This window comes from Vicia villosa, unplaced genomic scaffold, assembly GCF_029867415.1.
Source record: "Vicia villosa cultivar HV-30 ecotype Madison, WI unplaced genomic scaffold, Vvil1.0 ctg.004751F_1_1, whole genome shotgun sequence".
In the NCBI taxonomy this organism is placed as follows: domain Eukaryota; kingdom Viridiplantae; phylum Streptophyta; class Magnoliopsida; order Fabales; family Fabaceae; genus Vicia; species Vicia villosa.
This window is the reverse complement of record NW_026706506.1, coordinates 100,023-125,826: the sequence shown is the minus strand read 5'-3', so window position 1 is coordinate 125,826 and position 25,804 is coordinate 100,023. Positions and strand designations below refer to the sequence as shown.

Below are 25,804 nucleotides of genomic sequence, written 5' to 3'. Positions count from 1 at the left end.
TTACCTTCCTAAAAGATTAATTATTATAAATTGTAATTAGTCATTATGAATTATTATTACTGATACTATTATATAGAATATGAAGAGTGAAGACCAATTTTGATTCCTCACAAAAATTGCACAATTCAAATTAGTCCTCCACAATAAAATGGATCCAATTTAATCTCTTACAAAATTTAACCGGACCATATTAATCATTTTGTTAATATTTTTGTCCTACCAATTTTTTCATACTTTAAACTGCTACGTTAAATTTTGTAAGGGATTAATTCATATCTAATTTTTTTTGAGCGACCAAAATAAAATACAATAAAGACATCAAGTCAATTTTCATGAAAATTAATTTAGTATAGTCTATATATAACAAAATAATTGTATCAATCCTCTTGTATCTAGATATTTCCTTTATAAATAAGACTAATCAACTGAATTTGTGATGAAACATTATTGAGTTCCACGATATAAATCCAAAACTCACTCAAAAAATTGAAATCACAAATTTTAGATGATGAAATACATTCCTTAATGTTTTATGTTTAACCAAATAACAATTAACACAAGATTATTTACAAATTACAGTTCAAAGTTTCATGTGATTAATGTAGGAGTATTTCCAACAGGAGTTCTTGTTAAATCAAGAGTAATAAAAAAAATCCCATTTTTACATGTGCATAGGAAAATTATGAAAATACTAGTATTACACTGTATTCACCTTTTCGTTTGCGAATTTAATTGATATTTTTCTGAATAAATAGATTTCTTTTTATCAACATTGGTGAAATAAACTATTGCTTACATTATAAACCCTTTATGAACTTACATATTACATTCATATTACATGATTGTTTCTTAAGCAGCCGAGAATGATTGCAAGATAACCAAATTAACATGAACTGAGCCCTTATCCCTCCATACTCATTTGCGACCACCTCACATTCAAGCTTCCCTTTTAGGTCTGTTGCGGCCACGTGGAAGGACAGGTTCTTCTTGTAAATAAGTTTCCGCATCATCATCATAGTCCTCTTCTTCCTCTTCGTCAATTTCCATGATAGCTTCATTTATTGCCATCTGGTATTGAAAAAACATGTCACAAAATCAGGCAAAACCGATGACAGCTGATAAATATTTGCAAAAGAGGTTAGTCAGAGTCTACAATTTTCCAAATACACAATTGATTAAAAATTAGAATTTGCGAATAGAGGTACATGAAGATTAGATGTTCCTTATTGAGCTGGTAAGTAGAATCGCGCACACACGCGCGCATGTTACAAACTTGGCAGGTACTAATGAGTCAACTGTTTCAGTTCATATGAGGGTAAATGCAGGTACATCAGATATTCATTGAGATAACTGATAAAACATTTGTATGGACTAAAGGTACAATCAAACAATTCTCTATTCACCAAAACGTAAGCGAAATTTTCAACCATCTCTCAAGTTATGATGAAAAACTATCAACTATCAACTATCTTGGCATATGGAAATCAAAATTACCGTAATTGGAAAAAAAATCTACTGAGCAACTCTACAAAAGTGAACTCGTTCCAAAAATTCAAATTGTAAGAAAAATGTTAAAACGAACTTAGTTACGGATCCAATAAGAGTGTAGAATTGATTTTGACATGTCTAGTTTTTCTAAGTAGAATTGATTTTAACTTCATAATTGATTAAACTTTAAGCTAGTATTTGTAGTTTTTGGGTTTAAACGTAATTTTTACACGAATATATGCAAAATAAATCCATTTATCTTCAACTCATTTTTAGACCAAATCAAGTTTACAAAATCAATTCACATAAAATTAGTTTTCATCGCCATAGAAACAAACACACTCTAAGGGGATATTTGGATTTGTGGAATGGGATTAAATGAAATGGTAGATAATGAAACGCTAAATAATGAAATTCAATTGTTTGGATTTGCAAATATATATGCAGTGGAATGGAACAATTCCGTCCAATCCTCCAATTTTTGTTTCATCCAATTTGGCGAGTATGTATGGAATGAAATGAAACATTTTTAATAAATTATTCAAACAATGGAATGGAATGGGATTTATATTCTATTTATGTTTCATTCCGCTCTGATCCATTTTTTCTATCAATCCCGACATAGTATAAGAATAAGTTGTTTCAAAATGATATGATAAGGTGGAGTCCACTTGAGCCAGCCATTTATTATATGTTGCCCATTGAAGGAACTCTATGTTAAGTAATTCTTATAATAAAACATAATATTATTCATACTGATAATGTTGTTGTTCTTGTAATTTGGAAGATAATTTTCCTAATATGGCTAGTTTCAAATTTCAATTTTGTAAAATAAAAAAATAAAAAAAACCAGTAGCATGCTCATTCAACCAGATACAACATCACTTGTATGTAAGTGATTCCAATAACGCAATTGCGTAAAACCCCGGTTGAGGAATTTCATCAAACACATGGAAGACATAAACAAACAAGCAGTGAACAAGATAACACCGATTTTGGTAAGTGAAATTTACCTCTTCGTAGTAATCTTGGTCGAGCTTCTCGCCAATTCGGAGGGCAGTGAAGATGGTAACAGCGAGGAGAGAAAGAGGAAGCGCAATCGCGAAAGCGTAGCTACTGGCGCTTGCGCCGGCGCGTGTGACCACCGTGGCGCGTCTTGGTTTCCCGTAAGTGGTGCGGAGAAGAGGCGGGGAGATGGGGTAAGGTGGGGCCTTGAAGGAAGGGAATGTGAAGGTGGGAGTGCGAGGGATTGGGTTAGAGAGAAGGAATGAAGTGGCCATGGGTTATAGTGTAACAGTGTGGATGATGGATTGGTTCGTGTTTCTAATGTTCTTGTTATTGTTACTGTTGAGGTGTTGTTACTTTTTGTGTTTGTTTTGAGAGAATAAGGAAAGAAATATTTCAATTCCACTGTTTGGTATAATCAGAAATAGAAAAGAGAGATTGAAACATGGTGGACTAAACCGGAGTGATCAAAACCAAACCAACCCAATAGAAAACCGCAAACCAAACCAAACCAAACCGAAACCGCAAAAAATCGCATTTGCTTCGGATTAGTTTGGGTCATCTTTTAACAAAACCGCATGGTTTGGTTTGGTTTGCGGTCTGTATTTTATAAACCGAACCAAACCGAATCAAACCGCATTATGTTACAACCTAAATTTTACTTAACTCACATTCAACCCAAACTTAAATCTATAATACCTTAACCTTATGATTACGAACAATTTTCTCATCCTTACACATGATTTTAGTCCCGATCTTCTCAAATCTCTAATAGCATTATCGCGTCTTCTTTGCCACATACATCTTCCCTCTTTTTCTATAATCTCTACTCTCTTATATTCCTTCTTTTTCACCTTCTCATTTTTATGCAAATGTTCCCTATTTCAGTTTCGTTTTTATCGCACATCTTCTTCTATAATCTCTCAACTCTTTTGTTTTTTCTTTTTCACCTTCACTAATCTCTCGTATCTTCTATTTTTTTTTGTTTCATTCTAATAATTTTTATATTGTTTTATACTATTATTTTATGTTTATTATTCCACTTTTGTCTAATTTAACTTTTACATATTAAATAGAACGTTATTGTCAAAATATGACGGGTTTTGTTGTTATTTGATAGTGTATGAATGTCTAAATACAAAGTTATGTTATAATCTAGGGAAAATACCCTTTTTCGTCCTTTAACTTTGGCTCGGGGTCCATTCTGGTCCCTTAACTTTTAAAAAGTGCAAATCAATCCTTTAATTCTTAAAAACGGAGCACGTTTGTCCTTCCGTCTGACTCTGTTAGTAAGCGTTCAAATTAACTGCATATGTGGCATTTTGATTGTCTGACGTGGCATTTAATTGTTATAATCTTAAGTGTTGTGAACTAAACACCTCATTCTGAACATTTCAAGTACTTACCCATTGTGAAGAAAAAGCTCGTGGTGCAGCGAAGAACGTTGAAGGCGAATCGTCGTGCAGTGAGGGAGGCCATCCTCAAAGCTTTTGCAACCAGGTTAGAAAGTTCATGATATGTGGCTTGTCTGATTGTGGTAGAAATAAGGGTTTTTGCATGTTTCAGTGTTAGAATTTAGGGTTTTATTTTGCTAAATATTGGAAATCCACGTTTTTTCTTCTGATAAATTAGGGTTTCATAGTAAATCGATTGTTTGCATGTATGTATTTAATCTGAGTAATTAGGGTTTTACATATTTATGATTTTAGGTGAAATGGACGAGTATATCGTACTCACAATTCACCATAGTGGTGAATTTGTTGATGGTGATCTTAGAGTTTATAAAGGAGGGGAAGTTTCTGAGTTGAAAATAGATGTTGACACATGGAGTTACTTTGAGCTGATAGATTCACTTAAGTGTTTAGGGTATAGGGATTTTGAGAAAATCTATTACAAAGACCCAACATTTGGGATGCAACAACTGAATGATGATGCAGGAGCATTAGAAGTAGCCGATCTGTATAAGGTTCATTTAGGTGTAGACATTTTTATTAAACACACAATTGGGCAGGCTGAGTTTGCAGACCCAGCAGGGTTAGAAAATGTTGTAGGTGAGGAGCATGGTGTCACTGAGGAGCATGTAAGAGATGAGGAGGAGAGGGTAGTTGAAGAAATGCTTTCTAAGTTGCATGAAGAAGTGACTGGTAACTCTAATGAAGCTGAGCTGGAGGATGAGGATGAGAATATTGGTTTGGAGGGTGAGAAGGTGGTGTTAGAGGCTGAGAAGGTTGTGTTGGAGGCTGAACATGCTGAACATGTTATTTGGGAGGCTGAGAAAGATTGTATGGAAAATGAGAAAGATGACAGTTCTGATAGTGGTGAAGTGGATGATTCCATAAGTAGTGATGATAGTGAATACAAATATGACAGTGCTCTTGATGTTGAATTTAATGATTCTTCTGATGGTTATGAAGATATAGATGAGGATGAATTGGACAATCTAGTTGAACATGATGAAGAGAGAGATGAGGTTGTTAAAATTGGGAGTGGTAGTGAGAGTGAAGGTTTGGTTAGTGGGTGTGACAGTGATGACAGTTATGGTGTGCAAAAAAAACATATCCCTATGTTTAAGATTCAAAAGAATATGGCTGATTTCAAATGGGAGGTGGGTTCCTACTTTAGTTCAAAAGATGATTTCAAAGAGGCAATCACATCATATGCTGTTCATAGTGGAAGAAACCTAAAGTTCACAAAAAATGATAATGTAAGAGTGAGGGTAAAGTGTAAGGATGGATGTGATTGGGAAGCCTATTATGCTAAATCCTCAAGGGAAGAAACTTGGCAATTAAGGAAGGTGAATGATGTACATAGTTGCAGTAGGGATTATAATGTGAAAATGATGACTACCAAGTGGCTGAGCAAGAGGTTACAAAACTCCTTAAAAACCAATCCTAGGATGAAAATCAAAGATATCAAGGCAAAGGCACAAAAGAAATGGAATGTAGGTGTGAACAAAACCAAGGCAATTAGGGCAAGAGTTAAAGCAAGAGATATGGTTGATGGGTCATTCCTAGGGGACTACACCAGAATCTATGATTATTGTCATGAATTACTAAGAACAAATCCAGGTTCCACAGTGAAGGTTGGTGTTGAACCATCTCAAGAAGGCTCACAAAATCATTTGCCATACTTCAAAAGGTTGTATATATGCCTTGCAGCATGTAAGGAAAGTTTTAAGTTTTCTAGGCATGTAATAGGGTTGGATGGTTGTTTTCTAAAGGGGCTATGTGGAGGGCTGTCATACCCCAATTTTTGACCTAAGATACCACCTCATATCATTTGCATATGCATCATTTGCATCTCTAACAAAATTGCATAGCTTGTGTTTGCTACTTGTGACTCAGCAGGGTTTAATCAAGAGATCACTCATCAGTGCAAGCAACAGTCAATTAGGGTTTTGTTCTCCCTTCATCTCAAATGAATCATCTTCATCAACAATCAACATTTGGTCCTCAGAGATTCATTTCAACAAGCTCAAAGACTTTGAATCAACCAGATTAGGGTTTTGACTGAAGATAGCATACTCCTGACTTTTGCTCAGAATTTGACCTAATGACTTGGGGACATGACCTCACATCCCAAGTACATCATTTTAGCCTAATCCATTGGCTCATAACATCTCCTACACAAAGATTGATCAGACAAATCCCCAGATCAGGGTTTTGAACTATCAGGGACTGAAATCAGGGATCACATTTGGGAAACCCTAAAAACCCCCAGGAAGTCAATCAAAGGTTTCAATCATCTTCAAATAATCCCTATGACAATATCCAATGAAGATTGTGTCTCAATTCAAGATCCACAGACATCAATTTCATCAGGTCGACAATTAGGGTTTTTGACCTAATTCACTGAACAACTGACTTTTTAATCAAGACATGGTGCCACAACTCAAACCATGGCTCAATATCCTCTAATGCTTCAATGTGATTCATTCATACCATTCATTTGGTGAGGGTAGCCTGTTTCATTTGAAATCTCCAGAAACGCGATTCGACTGAAAAAGTCAACTGTACAAGAACACCATTGACTTTTGAGGAATTTTGGTCAACCATGACTTTTGAAGTTTTAAATCATCAATATATAATATGAGAAGTCATTTGATCAAGAAAAATCAAGAAAATCAATCAAGAATCAAAAAGTCAAAAGTTTGACTTTCATACTTAGAAAATTTTTCTAAGTGTTTTTCATGGTTTTTTCCAAACTTTGGAGGGGAATAACTCAAAATTTCACCTACAAACTGAAAAAAACTTCCAACATGAAAGTTGTAGATTTTGATCCAATAAACAACTTTGACACATATAATTTTTTTCCATAAGATCAACCATTTAAGAGATATGGAGCTTCAAAGTTGGTATCTTATGAAAATTTCACTTAAAACTTCATTTTCTTCAAAGTTCATGGAACTTTTTCACCCATTTCCTTAAGAGACTTGAGGAAACTTTCAACTAGGATTTTGAAGTGTGTAACATGAGCTTTCCAAAATGTCAAAGAGCATGAAAAAATATGGAGTGTAGCCATGGTTTTGAATTTTGACATTAGTGAACTTTTCACTTGAAATTACATGCCATTTTCACTAAGTTATGAACCAATTTGCCAAATGATCCAAGTAATGATGCATAGAAGCAATAATTGAATGATATTTTCTGATTTGAGATCAGAATGGAAGAGGATAAGAAGCTTGAGAAATAACCATGGTTAAGTCACTTTTAACCATTTGCATTTAATGTGAAAGATTCCTTTTTATCTCTTAAGCCAAATCATCATTCTTGATCAACTTGCAAGAGCTTTGTATTCAGAAACTTTGGCCTATAAATAGAGGTCCTTACCTCATTCAAAATCACACCAAAACCTCACAATTATAGGTTTTCTCTCTTCTTTCTTGAATTGCAAGTTTCATAGTTTTCAAAGAGGTAGAAAACTCAACCTCCAAATCCGTGAAGCTATGGCCAAAGTGATGATTCTAGCAAACCATAAACACCATATGGGATGTGTTTGAATCACTCATACACCCAAAAACACCTCAAAACTCAAAATCACTACCTCACTTCCATATTTGCATATATTGAACCTTATCATGCCAAAATCCATACCAAGCTATATTTGTCCAAACTAACACTTCCAACACCTCATATATATCACATATGAACTATCCCAACACTCATCATCAATCAAAAACTTCAGAATCACCAAGCTCGATTCATACTTGAAGCAACTGCAGATCGGGTTCCACCAACTGATCCAGATGTTTTCAATCCACTCCAAGCATCCAGACACCTTCCATATGGTCCATTGAAGCTATCCAGATCATCAAACAACTTCTGTAACACCTCTATTGCAGAATTCGAATCCCAGCTTGGCCGTTTTTGAAGGTAAGTGCTATGAACTTCAAACTCATACATACATGCATCATAAATGAAAAATTGAGTTGCTATCTTGTTTCTGCACTATCACTGATCAATAGCCCTCAATCAATTTCACAATTCATCAATTATACACAATTTCAGATTGAATCATAAGATTAGGGTTCTTCGTGTTCATCAGAAAACCAATGATCTTAGAGTGAAAATAAATGCAATTAATTGGTACCATTGTGTTCCTCGTCCAAAACCGAGCAAGATAGACTATCTACTTGATCAAAACAATCCAGTTTCAAAGATTTTCAAAAATCAGTTGAAGGTGTGTTCTTGGCGCCATTTTTGTTTCAGAAATTTCAAATCCAAGTTTTAAAATATAATCAGTTTGATGCGTGTTATTAACAAGCCACAAGCGTGGCTCAGTTGGTTGTGTGTTTTGGCTGGTGAGAGAGAGGGCGTGGGTTCAAACCCTGGCAGGACCAAAAGCTTATTTTTTGCCACTTTTCTCATTCATTTTCTTAACAACTTCACTTAATTAATTAACATAGCAAATTAACTCATTTTAACTTCATTTTTTGCATACTCTTTGTTTAATATACATATTTTATGAATACCAAAAAAAATCATCAAAAAATATTTATTTGATACATTTTTAAATAGGTTTAAAATGACTTATTTTTAAGTATTTTTAATACTTTAAATATTGTTTTTTTTCATTTAATTTTTAAACTAATCACTTGTAAATATTTTTTGAATAAACCCTAATCATCTAAGTGTTAATTGAAGACAATCTTTTTGTCTATCTTGATTAATTTGACTCCTTTCAAAATTCAAATCATTTTAAAACAAGCGATCACGATTCATTTCAAAGACAATAAACCATTTCTTTTTGAAACTATTGAATAAATCTTTTTAATTGATCAATTGATTTTCAAAATGATGTGGGGCCTCTCGAATATTAGAGAGTGTAAGTCCCATTTCTTTTCTTTGTGTACAGTTTTTTAAACAATAAAACTTTTTCAAAATAAAATACTTTTCAAACTGTTTTCAAAACAACAAACGACGCGTCTGTAAATAAAACCATCAACCATGTTTTACAAAAATACCATGGGCCTCCATGTAGGTATAAGTCCCAAGCCTTTTGTACATACCCATTCCAGTACATGAAATTAGGTATTTCATTGTACGCTTTTTTGTACATACACTTTTTTTACATACCTCGATCAGTTTGTTTTTTTAACTTTGAATAACAAACCAAAAATGAAGGTTTCTTTAAATCTTCCCAAAAATACCATGGGCCTCCATGTAGGTATAAGTCCCAAGCCCTTTTGTAAATACCTGTTTACATAGCTTTGAATAAATTCAAATGGGCCTCTCCCCGAGTATGAGTCCCGAGCCCTGTGTATACAAATGGATCATGCTTACAGGTATATTTCCTTCATAAACTCCATTATATACACACACTTTGTCATACATATATATAATTGTTCATACCTGTTCATGTTTGTTCATACTTGTTCATGTTTGTTCATATGTGTGATATGTGTGCCTGTTCAACTTAGTACAACACTAGGTTCCCTATAGCCTCCTATTGGGCTTCGTACAAAGAATCTCCCTAGTTTAGGTTAGGACATAGAGTATGGTTTCCCGGTGAAATCGCTCTAAGAGATCAAACCAACTATACCACGCCTCCCCTTGGGCTTTGTACAAACGAGTGACCCTCCCATAGCCTCCTCTTGGGCTTACAATGCAAGGACCCTCGATTGTCCCTCCCATAGCCTCCTCTTGGGCTTACAATGCAAGGACCCTCGGATAGCCTCCTCTTGGGCTTCGTACAAGGACCCACGGGCTTCTTATAAGCATCCCCAATATCCAAATCAAATACCCTAGGAGATTAGACATTTTTCATCTCTATGCTAGGAGTATCTCTTCTATATCATCACAAACAATCAATCAATCAAAATCAAACTTTTTTTGCCACAAGGCTGGCTAATCAATCAAACTTCTTTTTGCCACAAGGCTGGCTAATCAATCAAACCGTTTTGCCACCATACTGGCTGATTAATCAAAGTTTTTGTCACAAGGCTGACTTCATTGAAACTTTTGCCACGAGGCTGGCTGATTAATCAAAACTTTTTGTCACAAGGCTGACTTCATTGAAAGTTTTTGCCACAAGGCTGGTTAAACAAACAAAAATCAAACAGATGTATGTGATGATATAGATTAGATACATCTAGCATTTAGACGACATTTGTCTATTTTCCTTTGCTTCCACTAGCATAAGTGGGAACTACGATTGCTCTGACTTTCTCAACATCCCTTTGAGAATACGTAGGCACAAGGTCGATCCTTGGCGAGCAAAACAAAACAAAAAAAACCATTCAAACCTTAGCACCCGTAGACCCCGAGCTACAGATGCTCTGATTCCCTTTAAGGGATATGTATGCAGAGGATCGCGATGATCTTTGCGAGCATAATCAAACAAACCCCTTAGGTCCCACCTATTTCACAACAGAACCTTCACCGTAGCGTAGAATAAAAAACAATAAAGAACCCTGTAGAGTACTACAGATACGTTGGGTGCTAATACCTTCCCTTCGTATAACCAACCCTCTTACCCAAGATCTCCCCCCACTTTTAGGTTATTGCAGCTTTTTTCCTTTTCCTCCTTTGGAAATAATAAAAAGTTTGGTCGAAACAAAGAAAAATCATTTTTTATGAGCACTCGAGCCCAAAGAAGGCATCAGGTGTCTCATCCCACAAAAAAGAGGAACAAAACGATTTTTCGCCCGCGACAAGGGCAAATACTAGCTGCTATAGGTAGGGATCCAAATGATCAAATGCTACCTATAGCATTTGCAGTGGTTGAAGGAGAAAATAGAGACAGTTGGACATGGTTCTTGGAGTTATTGATTGATGACCTTGGTGGAAAAAATGAGTGCCTCACATACACCTTCATGTCAGACCAGCAAAAGGTATTACCTTTCTTTTGTTTTTAATTAATTTGATTATGGTTTCTATTGAATTTTGTATTTTTATTTCTATTTCTTTGACTGTGTTGCAGGGATTATTACCAGCCATGGATGAACTGTTGCCCAATGTAGAGCAAAGATTCTGTGTCAGGCACTTGTACAACAATTTCAGGAAAAGATATCCTGGGAAAATGCTTAAGGAAATAATCTGGAGGGCTGCTAAGGCTACTTATGCTCAGGCCTGGGAAAGAGAGATGAAGAGGATGAGGCTGATAAATGAAGAAGCATACCTACATATGATGAAGACACCTCCAAGATTTTGGAGTAGATCTTACTTTAGAGGGACTAATAAATGTAATGTTGTAGTGAATAACTTGTCTGAATCTTTCAACAGTGTTATTCTTGAAGCAAGGTCCAAACCCCTAGTGACTATGGTAGAGGAGATAAGGACATATTGTATGGAAAAATGGGCAACAAATAGAATGAGGTTTCAAAAATTGGCTGATGATGATGTGCTGCCTAACATTAGAAAGAAGGTTGATAGAACAAGTACTTACACAAATTCATGGATTGTGAGGTATGAGTTATCTATTGTAATATGTTACTTTACAATTTTCCATCAAATCTCTAAGTTTGTTATTATTGTGTAGGATGTCTGCTGAACACATATTTGAGGTTCATCATGTAGAAAACCATGCAGATAAATTTGTTGTGAATTTGAAGGAATGTGTGTGCACCTGTAGGAGGTGGGAATTAACTGGACTTCCATGTGTTCATGCATTAGCTAGCATTAAAAGTAGGAACTTCAAGGTTGAGGAATACATCCCTGCATATTATAGGAAGTCAATGTACATGAAAGTGTATTCATCTATAATTTATCCTTTGAATGGATCAAATCTATGGGCCAGAACTGAATATCCAGATGTGCTCCCTCCTAAGTATAGGAGGATGCCTGGGAGACCAAAGAAAAGGAGAAATTTGGAGCAGGGAGAGATAGATGGTTCTGACAAAAAAATGAGGAGAGTAGGATTGGCAATCAGGTGTTCAAGGTGCAAGAAACCAGGTCACAACAAAACAACATGTAAGATTACTCAGAGTACTCAAGGTACTCAACAGAACACTCAAGCAACTCAGCCAACTCAGCCTGCTACTCAACCTGTGTCTCAACCTGCAGTGAATTTGTCTCAATCTGTGTCTCAACCTGCTGTGAACCTGTCTCAGCCTGCATCTGCACAAGGATCCAAGACATCTACTCAACCATCCAAGAAATCTACTCAACCATCCAAGAAGACAACTACAAGGCCAGCAAAGTTGGGTGTTAGAAGACCAACAACCCCTTTTGTTCCCCCTGGACCAACTACACGACTTAGTGCTGCCAAGAATATGATTGGCCCAACTACAAGGAGGACAACACCAACCAAGAGGACAACACCCAAGAAAAAAAATTAGGAGGAGTGTCTAATGTTATGCTAATGTATTGCACTTTGTACTGATGTCATTTTGTGTAATGGTCTTAACTCATTTTGTGTCATTTTGTACTGATGTCATTTTGTGTCATGTTGAACAAGGTTATCTTAACTGTTTCTCTTTTTCATGTTGAAACTCAATCTGTGTACTGGTATTTTGTGTTATGCAAATGTGTGGCACTTTGTGTTGCAATGTTAAGGCACTATTGACTGAAATTCAGTATGTTACTTTTGTGTTATCACATCATATTCTTCTTTTCTGTTACTTTTGCAATGCTAATACAGGATTAAACTGAAATTAACAAAAATTCTGTATAGCAACAATTCTGAAAAATTTGTAAAATATTGACTGCTACTTTTTCACACTTTTAACACTATACTTCCACTGGTGAAAGACTTGCTTTAAAACTGCACAGAACACTTTTTACACTATACTTCCACTGGTGGATGTCTTACTTTAAAACTGCACTTTTTACTTTCTAGTTGAAAATGAAAATACAAACAAGTCTTATATAGACCTAAAAGACTTCTGCTATACTAGGAAATTAAAACAAATAAATACTCTTAATATGCCATTATCTCTTGGCTTTTCCAGTACAAAACTCTTGGCCTTTCAACTACAAGAGACTCTTTATTTTTCACAAAAAAGTAAAAAGTGCAGTTTTAAAGTAAGACATCCACCAGTGGAAGTAAAGTGTAAAAAGTGTTCTGTGCAGTTTTAAAGCAAGTCTTCCACCAGTGGAAGTATAGTGTTAAAAGTGTGAAAAAGTAGCAGTCAATATTTTACAAATTGGTATCAGAGCATGTTCGTAAGGACATTTAAACTGAAATTTTGTGACAACTGAAATTAACAAAAATTCTCACTTCATTATAGCTTAAACATTACATTACAATAGATGAAGAATTACAATACAATATTTCTCGTTTCATTTCATCAAGAACATAATAATCACAAAAGCTGCACCTAAGATAACAAACATCCAGATTTTCTTAAACTTCATAATCTTGTTTATCTCCTTCCTTAATTCTTCATTTGTCAGCTTTACTTTTTCAATCTCCATTGTTGCATCATCCAATTTTTTGATAACTTTTCCAATCTGGCCATTATAACATGACCTTTGTCATCTTGAACATCCTCATAAAACCATTCAAAAAATCCACAGCCAGGTTGCCTTGTTCCCTGCATTTTACAAAGGAGATAATATGAACAATGGAGATAAAATGAGAACAACCTCGAAAATACAAACATACCTTAAAATGAGAACAACCCCAAAAATATTTTCCATAGCTCTTCGACGTTGATGACCTGCGAAGAGTAGCTGCATCTCCACAATGACAACTTGGCTTCCATGGAAGATTCTCCACCGTAAAAGAACTGGTTTTCATACTATCTTCGCTTTTCTGTTTCATGGAGGACGAATTGAAACTTGATGTTATCCCTAAATCCTTAACTTGATGTTTCATGGAGACGAATTGAAAGAAGAACCCAATTTACGTTATCCCTAATCCCAATTCTGGACGCGGCTAGGGCAAATTCTGGGGGAGCAATGGAGAATGAAATAGAAGATCCATGTCATGTGCCACGTATGCAGAATCAAACGGCCGTTTGTTCCAAATGGATGGAAAGGACAAACGTGCTCCGTTTTTAAGAATTAAAGGATTGATTTGCACTTTTTAAAAGTTAAGGGACCAGAATGGACCCCGTGCCAAAGTTAAAGGACGAAAAAGGGTATTTTCCCTATAATCTATATGTATATGAATGGTTCAATAAAATATTTCTAAAAAACCGAACCAACCGCACCGAACCAAACCACGTTAGGCTGGTTTGGTTTGGTTTGAATTTTTTAAAAAATTCAACCGAACCAGACCAAACCGCACGATTTTTTCTCTTGCGGTTCGGATGATTTTTTTCGTCAAAACCGCCCAAACCGCACTGCGAACACCCCTACGTTTTTTACATTTTTTTCTTCTCAGAGTAATCACCATTTTCATTTTGAGAAAAAAAATATATACATTGACTTTGTAAAGTAATTTTACCTGTCAGATATTCGCTCATGGAGGATGGTATACGGTTACATGGTTTTATAGAGCGACATATTCTTACATGACACTATATGCAGGAGATTCCACTAGGTCAGCTAATCAAGAGATATTAAAATAAAAACAGTCAAAGACGGACCTTGTCGTTGATGTATTGTTTATATGTCATCACATTGTGACTATCGGGGAAGAGGTTATCGTTAAGGAGTGTTTTTGGAAGGCACGTCTTAGATTGTCACTTTATAGACTACCCTTGCAGAGGTGTGACATGCATTGTATTATAGGAGACAGTGGATAAACAAGGATGTTAAATATACCAAATATACATGGTAGTAGTATTCTAATATTAAAAATTTTGAAAATTTGTATGATTTTCTGTACTATGGGTCTGTTTGGTAAAAATAGCGGTTAACTGATAAGTTAGTTGATAGCTTATAGCTTATGACTGATGGCTGATGATTGATGACTTATAGCTTATAGCGGATGGTTGAGACTAATAGCTTATAAGCTCATTGAAGTGTTTGGTAAAATTAGCGGTTTAATTAACTTATAAATGTAAAATGACATAAAAGATATTTAATATATAACTATTTTATTTTAAATTAAAAATAAATTATAAGGGTTAAAAATGGATTTAATTGAAATAATAAGGATAAAAAAGGAAGAAAAAGTAATAAGCTATAAGACATAAGCTAAAACGCTATTTAAAATAGCGTATGGAAAATAAGCTATAAGCTAGTAAAATAAGCTATAAGCTCGTGATGAAAAGACCGTTACCAAACGGGTCTAAATTATCATATGAGCTTATAAGACATAAGACATAAGCTATAAGCTCGAAAATATGTCTTACCAAACAGAGCCTATGGCTCTGTTTGGCATGCCATTTTTTGAGCTTATGTCTTATAGCTTATAGCTTATAAGTTCATATAATAATAAAAGACCTGTTTGGTAACAGTCTTTTCATTACGAGCTTATAGCTTATTTTACTAACTTATAGCTTATTTTTCAGACGCTATTTCAAATAGCGTTTTAGCTTATAGCTTATAGCTTATTGTTTTTTCTTCCATTTTTACCCTTATTATTTTAACTAAAATCCACTTTTACCCTCTATAATTTATTTTAATTTAAAATAAAATAATTATATATTAAATGTCCTTTATGTCATTTTAATTAATCAGCTAGTTGAACCGCTAATTTTACCAAACACTTCAATCAGCTTATCCGCTATAAGTCATCAGTCGTCAGCTATAAACTATAAGCTACCAGTCATCAGCCATCAGCCATAAGCTATCAGCTATCAGTTAGCTTATCAGTCAACCGCTATTTTTACCAAACAGAGCCTATATGATCGCTCATGTATGGTTACCAACATTTTGTTTTACAATTTGATCTTCTAAATACTACTAAATGATTGTGTGTATTATTATGAAAATGATCTATAAATGACTTATAATGTCTAATTTATTAATTATGAAAATTTTCTTCCTAGTTATTATCAAAAGGTATATGCGAATACTCTTTTGAAAATTGTCCGTATTTTAAATTCTGGGTTCAATACAGTGTTATAAAATTAAAAATTATATTTCATCTAAATCATCTTGTGATGAAATATAAACTCATGCCAATGTGTGGGTTTAAGGTATATCAGAGATTGAAATGCAAACATTTTTTTTAGGAAAAATGATATTTTTTTGATAAAATGATTTTGTTGTAAAATTGGTGTGTCTGGACTTCAATCTCCTAACGCTACAAATGACATTTTCAAATTTTCATACGTAAGCGATCGTTCAATCTCCTGACGCTACAAATGACATTTTCAAATTTTCATACGTGAGTGATTGTGCAATGAACACTATCCATTTTAAAATGCTCCTTGACGCTACAAATGACATTTTTTTTTAGGAAAAATGATATCTTTTTTGATAAAATGATTTTGTTGTAAAATTGGTGTGCCTGGACTTCAATCTCCTGACGCTACAAATGACATTTTCAAATTTTCATACGTGAGCGATCATTCAATCTCCTAATGCTACAAATGACATTTTCAAATTTTCATACGTGAGCGATCGTGCAATGAACACTATCCATTTTAAAATGCTCCTTGACGCTACAAATGACATTTTCAAATTTTCATACGTGAGCGATCGTGCAATGAACACTATCCATTTTTAACATTTTTAAATGCTCCCGCTATGAACTCTTGGGTATTTTTAAATTTTCCAAACACACCAAGTCAAAATTTTAATAAAAAGAAATTGTGATTTTTATAAAAGAGATATTGAAATCTAAATTTTACATAAATACCTTCTCTCCTTCAAATCTCCTAATTTTGGAGGGAGATAAACTTGGCTCATTCTTATTTCCTTCTCTGTCCCTCTATTTTTTCTCCAACCAAATCTTAAATTTTGTATGGAGAGATCAGTTCACAAGTGAAGATTATGGGTTGTTAAGATATTGGTGACAATTGTCACATAGTTCTATATAGCACACCAGAAGGATGTTCCATTTCTTCATTCCAACCACTTCCATTCCTAGAATAACTATTTTGGCGATGAAACTGAACCATAAGCAACAAATAACTATGCTGATTTCTTACAAGTACTTGCACCAAGTAAACAATAAAATAATAAACAAATATTTCAGATTATCACTGTTGTTTAATATCTCTTCATACATTAGCACAAGTCTCATAATATATAATCAATAGCATCTGACACAAAATACTATTATCCTATCAACAAATATTGTGGAAAAAAAACACAAAATAGAATTCAATGATAGCACTCTATACAGAAACTAGATATGACACATCAACCTATGGAGTATGGAAGGAGAAGAAATGGTGGTTCTGAAATTGATCATGATTCATGAGTGTGAAATGAGGTTACTATCTTCTACTACTCCTGGAGGAGACTCTGGCGGTACGGCCGATTCTTGAAATACAGAAGATTCGAGATCCAGAATCCTCCTTGCAGTTGCTTGAGATTCTTTGATTCTTCCGATTTTTCTAGAAGGGTGGGATATAGAGGCAACAGCTCTTGTTGAATTGCTACTGTCAATTGAATGCAGGAACTTGTCTTTTGAAAGTGTTGGCGCTGATGCAATGATGGAGCTGAATACTCCGGATTCCCTCAAACTTTGTATTATGACCTGAAGATGAGTTCATCGAGAAATGTAAAATATGTAGAAATAGATATATACAGCTCTATCTCTAACACACTGTTGTCAATAGCGGATCATAGATAATAGCAATTTGTTCAAATTCTACGATACCGCAGTGCTATAGCGCCAAGCGCTGCTATGTCTGCTATTTGACAATATTTTGCACTAAATAGCGTAACGCAGAACGATAGTGATTTGTGTAAATTCAGCTATATTATAGCACCATAATGCGCCACTATTTAAGAGGTTCTCTAATAAGCTGAGTCATTGGGACAACTTTAACTAACTTATCACTTACCATGGGAGCGTATATGCGGGTCAATATTCCTTTCCTCAACAGTTTGATCTTCAGCTCTTTATCACCCCACACAACATGCTCGTTATACCTGGAACAAGAAAAAAGATCAAATGTTTCTCGAAGATCGATAAAATAATGGTTAAAATACATAAGAGAGTATAAATGAATATAAATTGATATTTGATGTTAGCATACCACTTCAACATTTCTTCTTCAGTTGCTGTTGAAGCAATGATGAATGCCTGAAATTGATAATAAGGTCCACTTAGCATAAATGAAAGCAATGATGAATGCGTAGAATCGAAAAGGTCTACTTATCATTGATGACTACTTATCGGCGAAAAATATTTTCAAACAGTAAATGCTTGTGTAGCACCGACACTTCAAATCAAAGGTGTGTCTAGTGTCTGACACCAACACATGTTTTGAATATATTGAATTAGCTCAAGTTTGTACGTGTCAGTATATTGAAACTTACAGATCTGTCAAATTCCAACATGAAGCATCTTTTGACATCTTCTTTGGTAGGTTTACAACCACAGCGATCACGTCTAGAAGTTAAATCAGAGAATTTGGCGTATGTGTAATGTAAAACAGCAGCCTCTTCCAATTTGATTTCACTGGCATAATTCAGAAGAATTATCACGATACTAATTAAAAAGATCAAGGACGCAAGTAACTTGTATATATTGATGATGTATTATACTTTGGGGTTTTCATATAATTGTGCCATCTGTGTGCACCGTTAGGCCGAAGGTGATCTTGTACCCGAGCAACTGATTTTCCATTACCATAAGTCAGGAAATAGTTTGGATTGCCGCGCACTGAATCTTTGTATGTACCAAAGTATGTGTCCTTTGGAAGATGGTCGTAATTCTTCTTGAACATCGTTACCTGCTTGGACACATCGAGAGAGAAAGAGGGGAGTAGAATTGTAAATAACAAAACATGCAAACTTCAAATCAGAAACGCAGAAAAATTCTGCAGACATCCTACAAATTCAGCCAAACACGAACAACTCAAAATGTGTTTATAAGGACGATTCTCATCTTGCAAGCTAGATTTCTAATACTCTTTAAGGCTTTTGTGACTCACCTCGCTAAAGGGCTCTTTGATATCGTCTTTCTCAACACTGCTTTCCTAAGAAAAGAAGACTGATAGCATTAGTTACAAAACAGAAGCTAACAATATAGTCATTTCTCGTCTGGTTCCATCATTCCATGAGTTATTAAAGAATATGATGAAATTAAAATAGAATTTGAAGATTCTACTCACATAGTTAGGAAATATGACCATATCAACATTTCCCGGAACGTCAAGAAGCAGTTGCCTTAAAGAATACTCCCGAGCACCAGCCGGGTGTATTAATTCATCTGTATCAAGGTGAAGAATCCAGTCCATACCAGCATCCTGATGTTACAGCATGCAAGAAGTTGCGTTGATCATAAGAAATTAGGCAGAAAAAATAAAATGAGAATTTGGGCAATAAAACAATTTTCCGTACCCTTGCCATGACAATGGCGATTTCCATGTTGAGGGATTGCTTCACAAAAAGTTCATAATTGCATGGCTTATAAAAGAAACTTGCCAGCCATGTTTCATTCCAAATACGGCTGATGCAACCAACAATATAAGTAATCAGTACGAAAAAATATTTCTTGCAGAAACTAAAAAAATTACAATTAGAATAACATTACATATATGTATCCCGAACAAGGAAAAGAAATAAAATCATATGGCAATGAGCATGAACACAGGCAATAAAAGAAGCAGAAGAGTGAATAATTAGAAGCTCTAGAACACTCAGGGATGTCTAAAGTTTTTGAAGGCCATGTGTAGGTTAGATTTCGTTCAACCATGATAAAATAGTTAGAGGCCCTACTTAACCACATTTTAACCGTGACAAAGATTTTATGAGCCCTATTTAGGTTTGGGTTAACCGTGACAAATTTTAGACCTTGTGCGATAACTCGTCTTGCACGCCCTCAAAGACGGATCTGACAACACTATATTTACAAACAGTGAAATTGAGGTTTGGGTTAACCATGACAAATTTTAGACCTTGTGTGATAGCTCGTCTTGTACGCCCTCAAAGACGGATCTGACAACACTATATTTACAAACAGAGAAACTCTAGAGAACACTATTATATAACCATTGCAAAATAATTTCAAAGGATCGGAGTCCGTATAAAAATCGTAAAAGTGATCAACCTCTTAGCTTGTTGTTCTTCCAGCTGCTTTGTTCTATATATAACCTTTACACCCTAGTTAAATAACATAAATCAAATTAGAATAATAGCATTAAGGAAGAGAAAGGAGGAATATGAAATAAATCAAAAGAATTGAATCCTAATACTAAGAACTCTGAAACTTATTGTTCGACTTACTTTCGGACTAACGTATCCAAATATAAATCAGTTTACCTTAAACTATCTTTTAACTAAAATCAAATTTTACAAAATCAATTCAATCAAAATCAATTTTTGCCATCGTGGAACCAAACACACACTGAGTTTATGTTTTTACTTACAGGAATTGATTCCAAGACCTTCGATACTTCAGGAGAAGCAGCCTTCCCCTCCACAAAGAGAAAAAAGTTTGTAACACCGATGACTTTATGATAAAACATCCATGGAAGAATCTGCTCAAGCCCTGCTGATGTACTAGTCGTAACACAGATCTGCAAATCAGGTATATAATACGGATCAACAATGATGAAGTCAATTGAGTACTCGAATTAAAAATGAAGTGTAAAAAGGCTTTCTATGTATAAAATAGCTTAAACATAAGAACAACAAAATATTCTTAGAAACAATCTTCAACAAAAATATCTCAAAATAAACTCAGATCACACGAACCAACAAACACAGATCACACTAATCCAATAAATCACAGATCACATAAACTCAAACTCCAGCACTAAATTCTAATAACATAATATACTCAAAGCTCAACACAACTAAGTCTAAATCTAAAATCTAAATCTCGATAAGATTCAAAAAGATAGAGGGAAATTAACATTTTTCTAATCAAATTGCTCAAAAAGAAGAACAGCAACATAAACAATATTTTCCAACAACATTCATTATCCTCATCAACTAATTACCACTAAAATTTCAACATCAACCCCATTTACAAACACAGATCATAGAAAACCAATAAAACATAGATCACATGAACTAAAACTCCAGTGCTAATAACATAATTAACTCAAAGTTCAACTCAGATTAGACTAAACCTTAAACCAAAATTACTATAAGATTCGAAAAGATAGTAAAAAAAACACACTTTACTAATCCAATCGCTCGAAAACAAGAACAGCAGCGGAAACAATATTTCCAGAGCCAGCCTTAATTATCCTCATCTACTAATCACCAACAAAATTTCTACATCAACTCAATTTACAAACACATATCATAGAAAACCAATAAAACATAGATCACATGAACTAAAACTCCAATGCTAATAACATAATTAACTCAAAGTTCAACTCAGATAAGACTAAACCTTAAACCAAAATTACTATATGATTCGAAAAAATAGTTTAAAAAAACACACTTTACTAATCAAATTGCTCGAAAACAAGACCAGCAACAGAAACAATATTTTCAACTCTACATCAACCCCATTTACAAACACAGATCATAGAAAACCAATAAAACATAGATCAAAAGAACTCAAACTCCAGCACTAATAACATACTTTACTCAAAGTTCAACTCACATAAGACTAAATCTTAAACCAAAATTCCTATTTTCAACTCAGATAAGACTAAATCTTAAACCAAAATTCCTATAAGATTCCAAAAGGTAGTTAAAAAATCACACTTTACTAACCGAATAGCTCGAAAACAAGAACAGCAACAAAAACAATATTTTCAGAACTAATAAGAACTAGTCACCAACAAAAAATTCTACATCAACCCAATTTATAAACACAGATCACGTGACCAAAAACATCATAACCAGCTCAATTGATTGAAAAAGTGAAAATGAAGAAACCCTTTTGCTTCATAAATACAACCACAAAAAATAGGCACAACCCACATTACAAAGCAAAGAAAACAAGCAAAAAAACAAACCTTTGGGGTAAGAGAGTCACCAAAGTCAAGCTTCCAGTTATGGTAATAAGGAAAAGAAGGAGAAGAAGAGCGACCAAGGTTAAGGCAATCAGAAGAACGGGAAGTTGAATGAGGAAGAGGTGAAAGCAGAGAAGATTCCATGCCGGGGAAATTATGGGAGCCGTGAGGGGACAAAAGGGTGGATGGATCGGTGATGCCGCCACGCCATTGAAGGATGAATGCTATGGTAGCTAAGGAAACGGGGAGGAGGGTGAGGAGGAGGAGGATCTTTGAGGTGAAGGAGTTGGATGAAGAGGAGGAGGATGGGGTTGAACGGAGGGGTGTGTGGAGGTTGTGGTTGTGGTGGTTGGTGATTGGCATGGTGGTGGTGGTGGAAGTAACCACCAAATCGGGTTACACACGCAACAGCAACAGCAACAACAACAACTCCTCTGTTATGTGACAGTGAGGAGAGTAACAAGGAAACATGGAGTCACATGTCTCATATGTTTGTAATTAACAAATAATGACTTTAAAAATATGATGTTGATATTTACGGTTATTAATTGAGCTAGCTTAAGAAAATTATTTTATACAGTATTATTGTTAAAGTTTTATTAATTAGTGCTTTAAATATTATTATTTATAAATTATAATAAAAAAATATTTTTTACTAAAAAAATGGGTACTATAAATATATATTTATAAATGATGAATATATAATGCAAAAAATTGTGTTGAGTATTGGATAGTTTTTTATGAGAATTTCTCAACCAACTTTATATACTTCTTACGCATCATCGAATTGACTATTTTGTCCTCGTGTTTCTGTAAATGCATCTTTGAAAGCACCTTTTTTTTTATTTATCGTTGTTCTGTTTTGTAGATGCACCTACGGAAATCTTCCGCATGTGGATCTACGGAATCAGCTCAAACCTAGTAAACCAGAACAGTGACATTTTTAACCAGACATTGCATTGATTCATTAATTAATCAATATTACAACGAAATTTTAAACAGAAAATTAAGAAAAATAAGAGATATAAGAAATTACAACGGTTAAAACAATGGCATCTGATCCATGCATCATTGGAATGCAATCCTTGTCAAATTTCACTTCATCCCACCAACGTTTTATTTTTCCGGTCTCAAACGAGGTCCTTGTTCTAAGCCTCTAAATCCTTTTGATTTTTTCTCTGGGTTTGTACTCCCCCTCTAAAAAAGACATGATAGTCCTCTTGAGTTGGTCGAAGGAATGGATATTTCAAAACTTCACCAACATAGGGGGGTTTGACAGGAGAGAAAATGACATGCCCATCCCTTATGCGTTATTTCGGTTTAGGATCGGGATGCTTCATTGATCTTCGGTGACATCCATTTGGCCTAATGCGAGACATTTTTGTGTTTGTGTTTAGGGTTTGTGCTTGTGTGTAATGCAAACCTAGAAATCCCAAATTTATAGAAGCCTTTGGAGAATATGGACCACACAATATTTGTCACAGAATGTTCCGTAGATATATCCACGGAAGGGTCATAGATTTCTCCGTTTCATAGATGCATCTACGGTAGAGACCCTTAATTTTCAATGTAACACCATTCCGTAGATGCATCTACGTTAAGAGCTATAATTTTCATTGTAATACCCTTTCGTAGATACATCTACGGAAGTTTCCCTGCTATTTTTTTAGCAGAACAAAAAGCAGTAGGCAACAGTTTTGGTAACAAATTTAAGAAACTAGATACAAACACACATAGGAACAAACCGTAAACAATTTGAAACACATAGACACAAACACAAAAAAAGATTATATTGCAATGTTATAGAGTGCATATATTACACTTGGAAACTAGATAAATACATGAAAAGAACTGTCGCCGGTTAAATCTATTGGTGGTTTCAATTTTGACTTTTTCGCATTTGAGATTTTATCAATATTCTTCAATCTTTCGAATTCATGCATCTTATCAACAAATACATTCGCCCACGTCTCAGCAAGTTCGGTATGATGAAGATTCCATTCCGCTGACGTAGGTGGTATGGGGCATCCCGGTTTCAAGTAAACTTGTACAAAATGACGCGATTTGACGAGCCATCCAACACATATAATACGATCAATTGGATTTGTAGGAGATGCGGTGCGGAGCGGAAAAAAGGTTTCCGAAAAACCATAACGCGTCAAGTCAATGCATACCATGTCATATGCGCGTGCAATAAGATGTCTCATTTTCGAGAATCTCATCCAATGCGAAACCGGTGCGTAGGCGCCCCCTAAGGAACAAGAGCTTCGTTTACCTGAAATTCAGACTCTTCTTGCTCCATTTGATTTGTTGCACCAAAAGTTTGAGTGCTATAGTGAAATAAGGTATTGATGATGTAGGGTTTTTAGGGTGTGGAGTATGAAAAGTTTGGAAAATTAAAACAATGGGGGGAGTGATCATTCTGGTTCAAACTATATCAGACTCTTTCGTAGATGCATCTACGGAACAATGTGACGCTAAGTTTTTCCGTAGATGCATCTACGGAAGCTTCCCTTAAGAGATTTTAATGTGTATTTTTCCATATACACTAGTTTATTACCCTTCCGTAGATGCATCTATGGAAGAAATCATATTTTTACAAATTATGGGGTGCTTTCGGATGTGCATATACGGAAGATGGAGGCAAAATTGGAATTTTACATGGTGTGTAACATAACCTTGTGGTGCAATGAGAAACTTTCTTTTTTATAAGACGATTTCTCAATACACCCCATGACTCTCTTGTACACCGAGCAAAATTCCAAAAATGTCCCCAGCTTTCATAGATGTATCTCCGGAAGTACCCTTTTTTAAATAAAAAAAATAGTTTTTTTCGTAGATGCATCTACGGAAGCGTTAAAACATAGTAGAACTTGGGATGGGAAAATCATAATATTTCGTAGATACATTTACGAAACACTCTCTTTTCAACTCCTTTCGTAGATACATCTACGCAATATTTCATGAACTTAATTAATTTGAAATTTTCTCAATTAATTGAGAAATTAATTTTGGATTTTCCCAATTAATTTGTAACTTAATTAATTTGAGATTTTCCTAATTAATTTGGAGCTTTCTCAATTAATTGAGAAAATTCCAAGATTTAGTATGTTTTAAGGCTTCCGTAGATGCATCTACATAAAGATTTTGTATGTGTATCTATGGAGCAAAACAACGTTAAACAAAAATAAATAAATGCTTACGGAAATGCACCTACGAAATATCGAAAACAAATTAGTCAATTCAGTGGTACGTAAGAGACTCTTGGGGTGGGATGAAAAATTGTCTTTTTATAATAAGATGAATTTGTATTTTATTTTATTTTTAAGAATCTTAAGTGGTAATGTAAATTGGATAGAATTTGTTGCCTTATCGGGTAACATAAGATACAAATTTATTTTATTAAATAATATTGAATGAAGTAAATTGGAATTAATACTCAACTCAAAATTTTATTATTAGAGTAAAATGTCCGAATATTTGTACAAGATATATGACTTTATGGATATCCTCTAAGGTTGAATATGAGTTGGATCGAGTCGAATTTGTATCAGTTCGGTTCGACTTATTAAGATTTGGTTTAGCTTAAATATCGATTTGTATTTTTTATTTAAAAAATTAATTCAAACTCAATTCGTTAGAAGTTAACGAATAACTTAGTTTAACTAGTTAAATTCAACTAGTTTGTTTTACAAACTTAAAAGTCATTTTTAAAGTTTTTTTATATGTGACATTTTAAATCTATATTTTTCTTTAAATAAAAATTATAAAAAAAATAAAAAATAAGATTGGAATTTATACGGCGTTGATTTTATTTGTATAATTATTTTTAAAAATATTTTGTTCACTTAAAAATATAAATTATCAATTAAAACCGTTAGATTAAAAAAAAATAGGGCTAAGATTTGGAACAAATATTTAAATCTACTCTTAAAA

At 34.3% G+C, this 25,804-nt stretch overlaps 3 protein-coding genes across 3 annotated transcripts; 1 reads left to right on the top strand and 2 right to left on the bottom strand.

Annotated features, from left to right (window-relative positions):
- Positions 1-772: 772 nt before the first annotated feature.
- On the bottom strand, positions 773-2,865 carry LOC131642283 (uncharacterized). The gene is made up of 2 exons (XM_058912561.1): positions 2,502-2,865; positions 773-1,068 (listed from the first exon to the last, which is right to left on the bottom strand). The coding sequence occupies exons 1-2, from the start codon at positions 2,766-2,768 to the stop codon at positions 937-939; spliced, it is 399 nt and encodes a 132-aa protein (XP_058768544.1). The 5' UTR covers positions 2,769-2,865; the 3' UTR covers positions 773-936.
- A 7,825-nt stretch (positions 2,866-10,690) lies between these two features.
- On the top strand, positions 10,691-12,271 carry LOC131642290 (uncharacterized). The gene is made up of 3 exons (XM_058912566.1): positions 10,691-10,825; positions 10,915-11,399; positions 11,473-12,271. Exons 1-3 carry the CDS (start codon positions 10,691-10,693, stop codon positions 12,269-12,271), a joined length of 1,419 nt encoding a protein of 472 aa, XP_058768549.1.
- Positions 12,272-16,947: 4,676 nt separating this feature from the next.
- LOC131642282 (glycosyltransferase-like KOBITO 1) lies at positions 16,948-22,364 on the bottom strand. The gene is made up of 11 exons (XM_058912560.1): positions 21,872-22,364; positions 20,321-20,470; positions 20,002-20,054; positions 19,293-19,401; positions 19,064-19,198; positions 18,884-18,928; positions 18,495-18,682; positions 18,267-18,408; positions 17,984-18,030; positions 17,789-17,876; positions 16,948-17,478 (listed from the first exon to the last, which is right to left on the bottom strand). The coding sequence occupies exons 1-11, from the start codon at positions 22,229-22,231 to the stop codon at positions 17,194-17,196; spliced, it is 1,602 nt and encodes a 533-aa protein (XP_058768543.1). The 5' UTR covers positions 22,232-22,364; the 3' UTR covers positions 16,948-17,193.
- Between the last annotated feature and the right edge of the window lie 3,440 nt (positions 22,365-25,804).

What these genes read in the sequence shown, in the direction of transcription:
- LOC131642283 (XM_058912561.1), bottom strand. Translation starts at nt 2,768, where the DNA reads ATGGCCACTTCATTCCTTCTCTCTAACCCAATCCCTCGCACTCCCACC. An exon ending in ACCAAGATTACTACGAAGAG is followed by an intron (nt 1,069 to 2,501) that starts GTAAATTTCACT and finishes TTTCAATACCAG; the next exon opens with ATGGCAATAAATGAAGCTAT.
- LOC131642282 (XM_058912560.1), bottom strand. Translation starts at nt 22,231, where the DNA reads ATGCCAATCACCAACCACCACAACCACAACCTCCACACACCCCTCCGT. An exon ending in GAAGAACAACAAGCTAAGAG is followed by an intron (nt 19,402 to 20,001) that starts GTTGATCACTTT and finishes TGGTTGCATCAG; the next exon opens with CCGTATTTGGAATGAAACAT. An exon ending in AATTATATGAAAACCCCAAA is followed by an intron (nt 18,409 to 18,494) that starts GTATAATACATC and finishes GAATTATGCCAG; the next exon opens with TGAAATCAAATTGGAAGAGG.
- LOC131642290 (XM_058912566.1), top strand. Translation starts at nt 10,691, where the DNA reads ATGCTACCTATAGCATTTGCAGTGGTTGAAGGAGAAAATAGAGACAGT. An exon ending in TCATGTCAGACCAGCAAAAG is followed by an intron (nt 10,826 to 10,914) that starts GTATTACCTTTC and finishes ACTGTGTTGCAG; the next exon opens with GGATTATTACCAGCCATGGA. An exon ending in ACAAATTCATGGATTGTGAG is followed by an intron (nt 11,400 to 11,472) that starts GTATGAGTTATC and finishes ATTATTGTGTAG; the next exon opens with GATGTCTGCTGAACACATAT.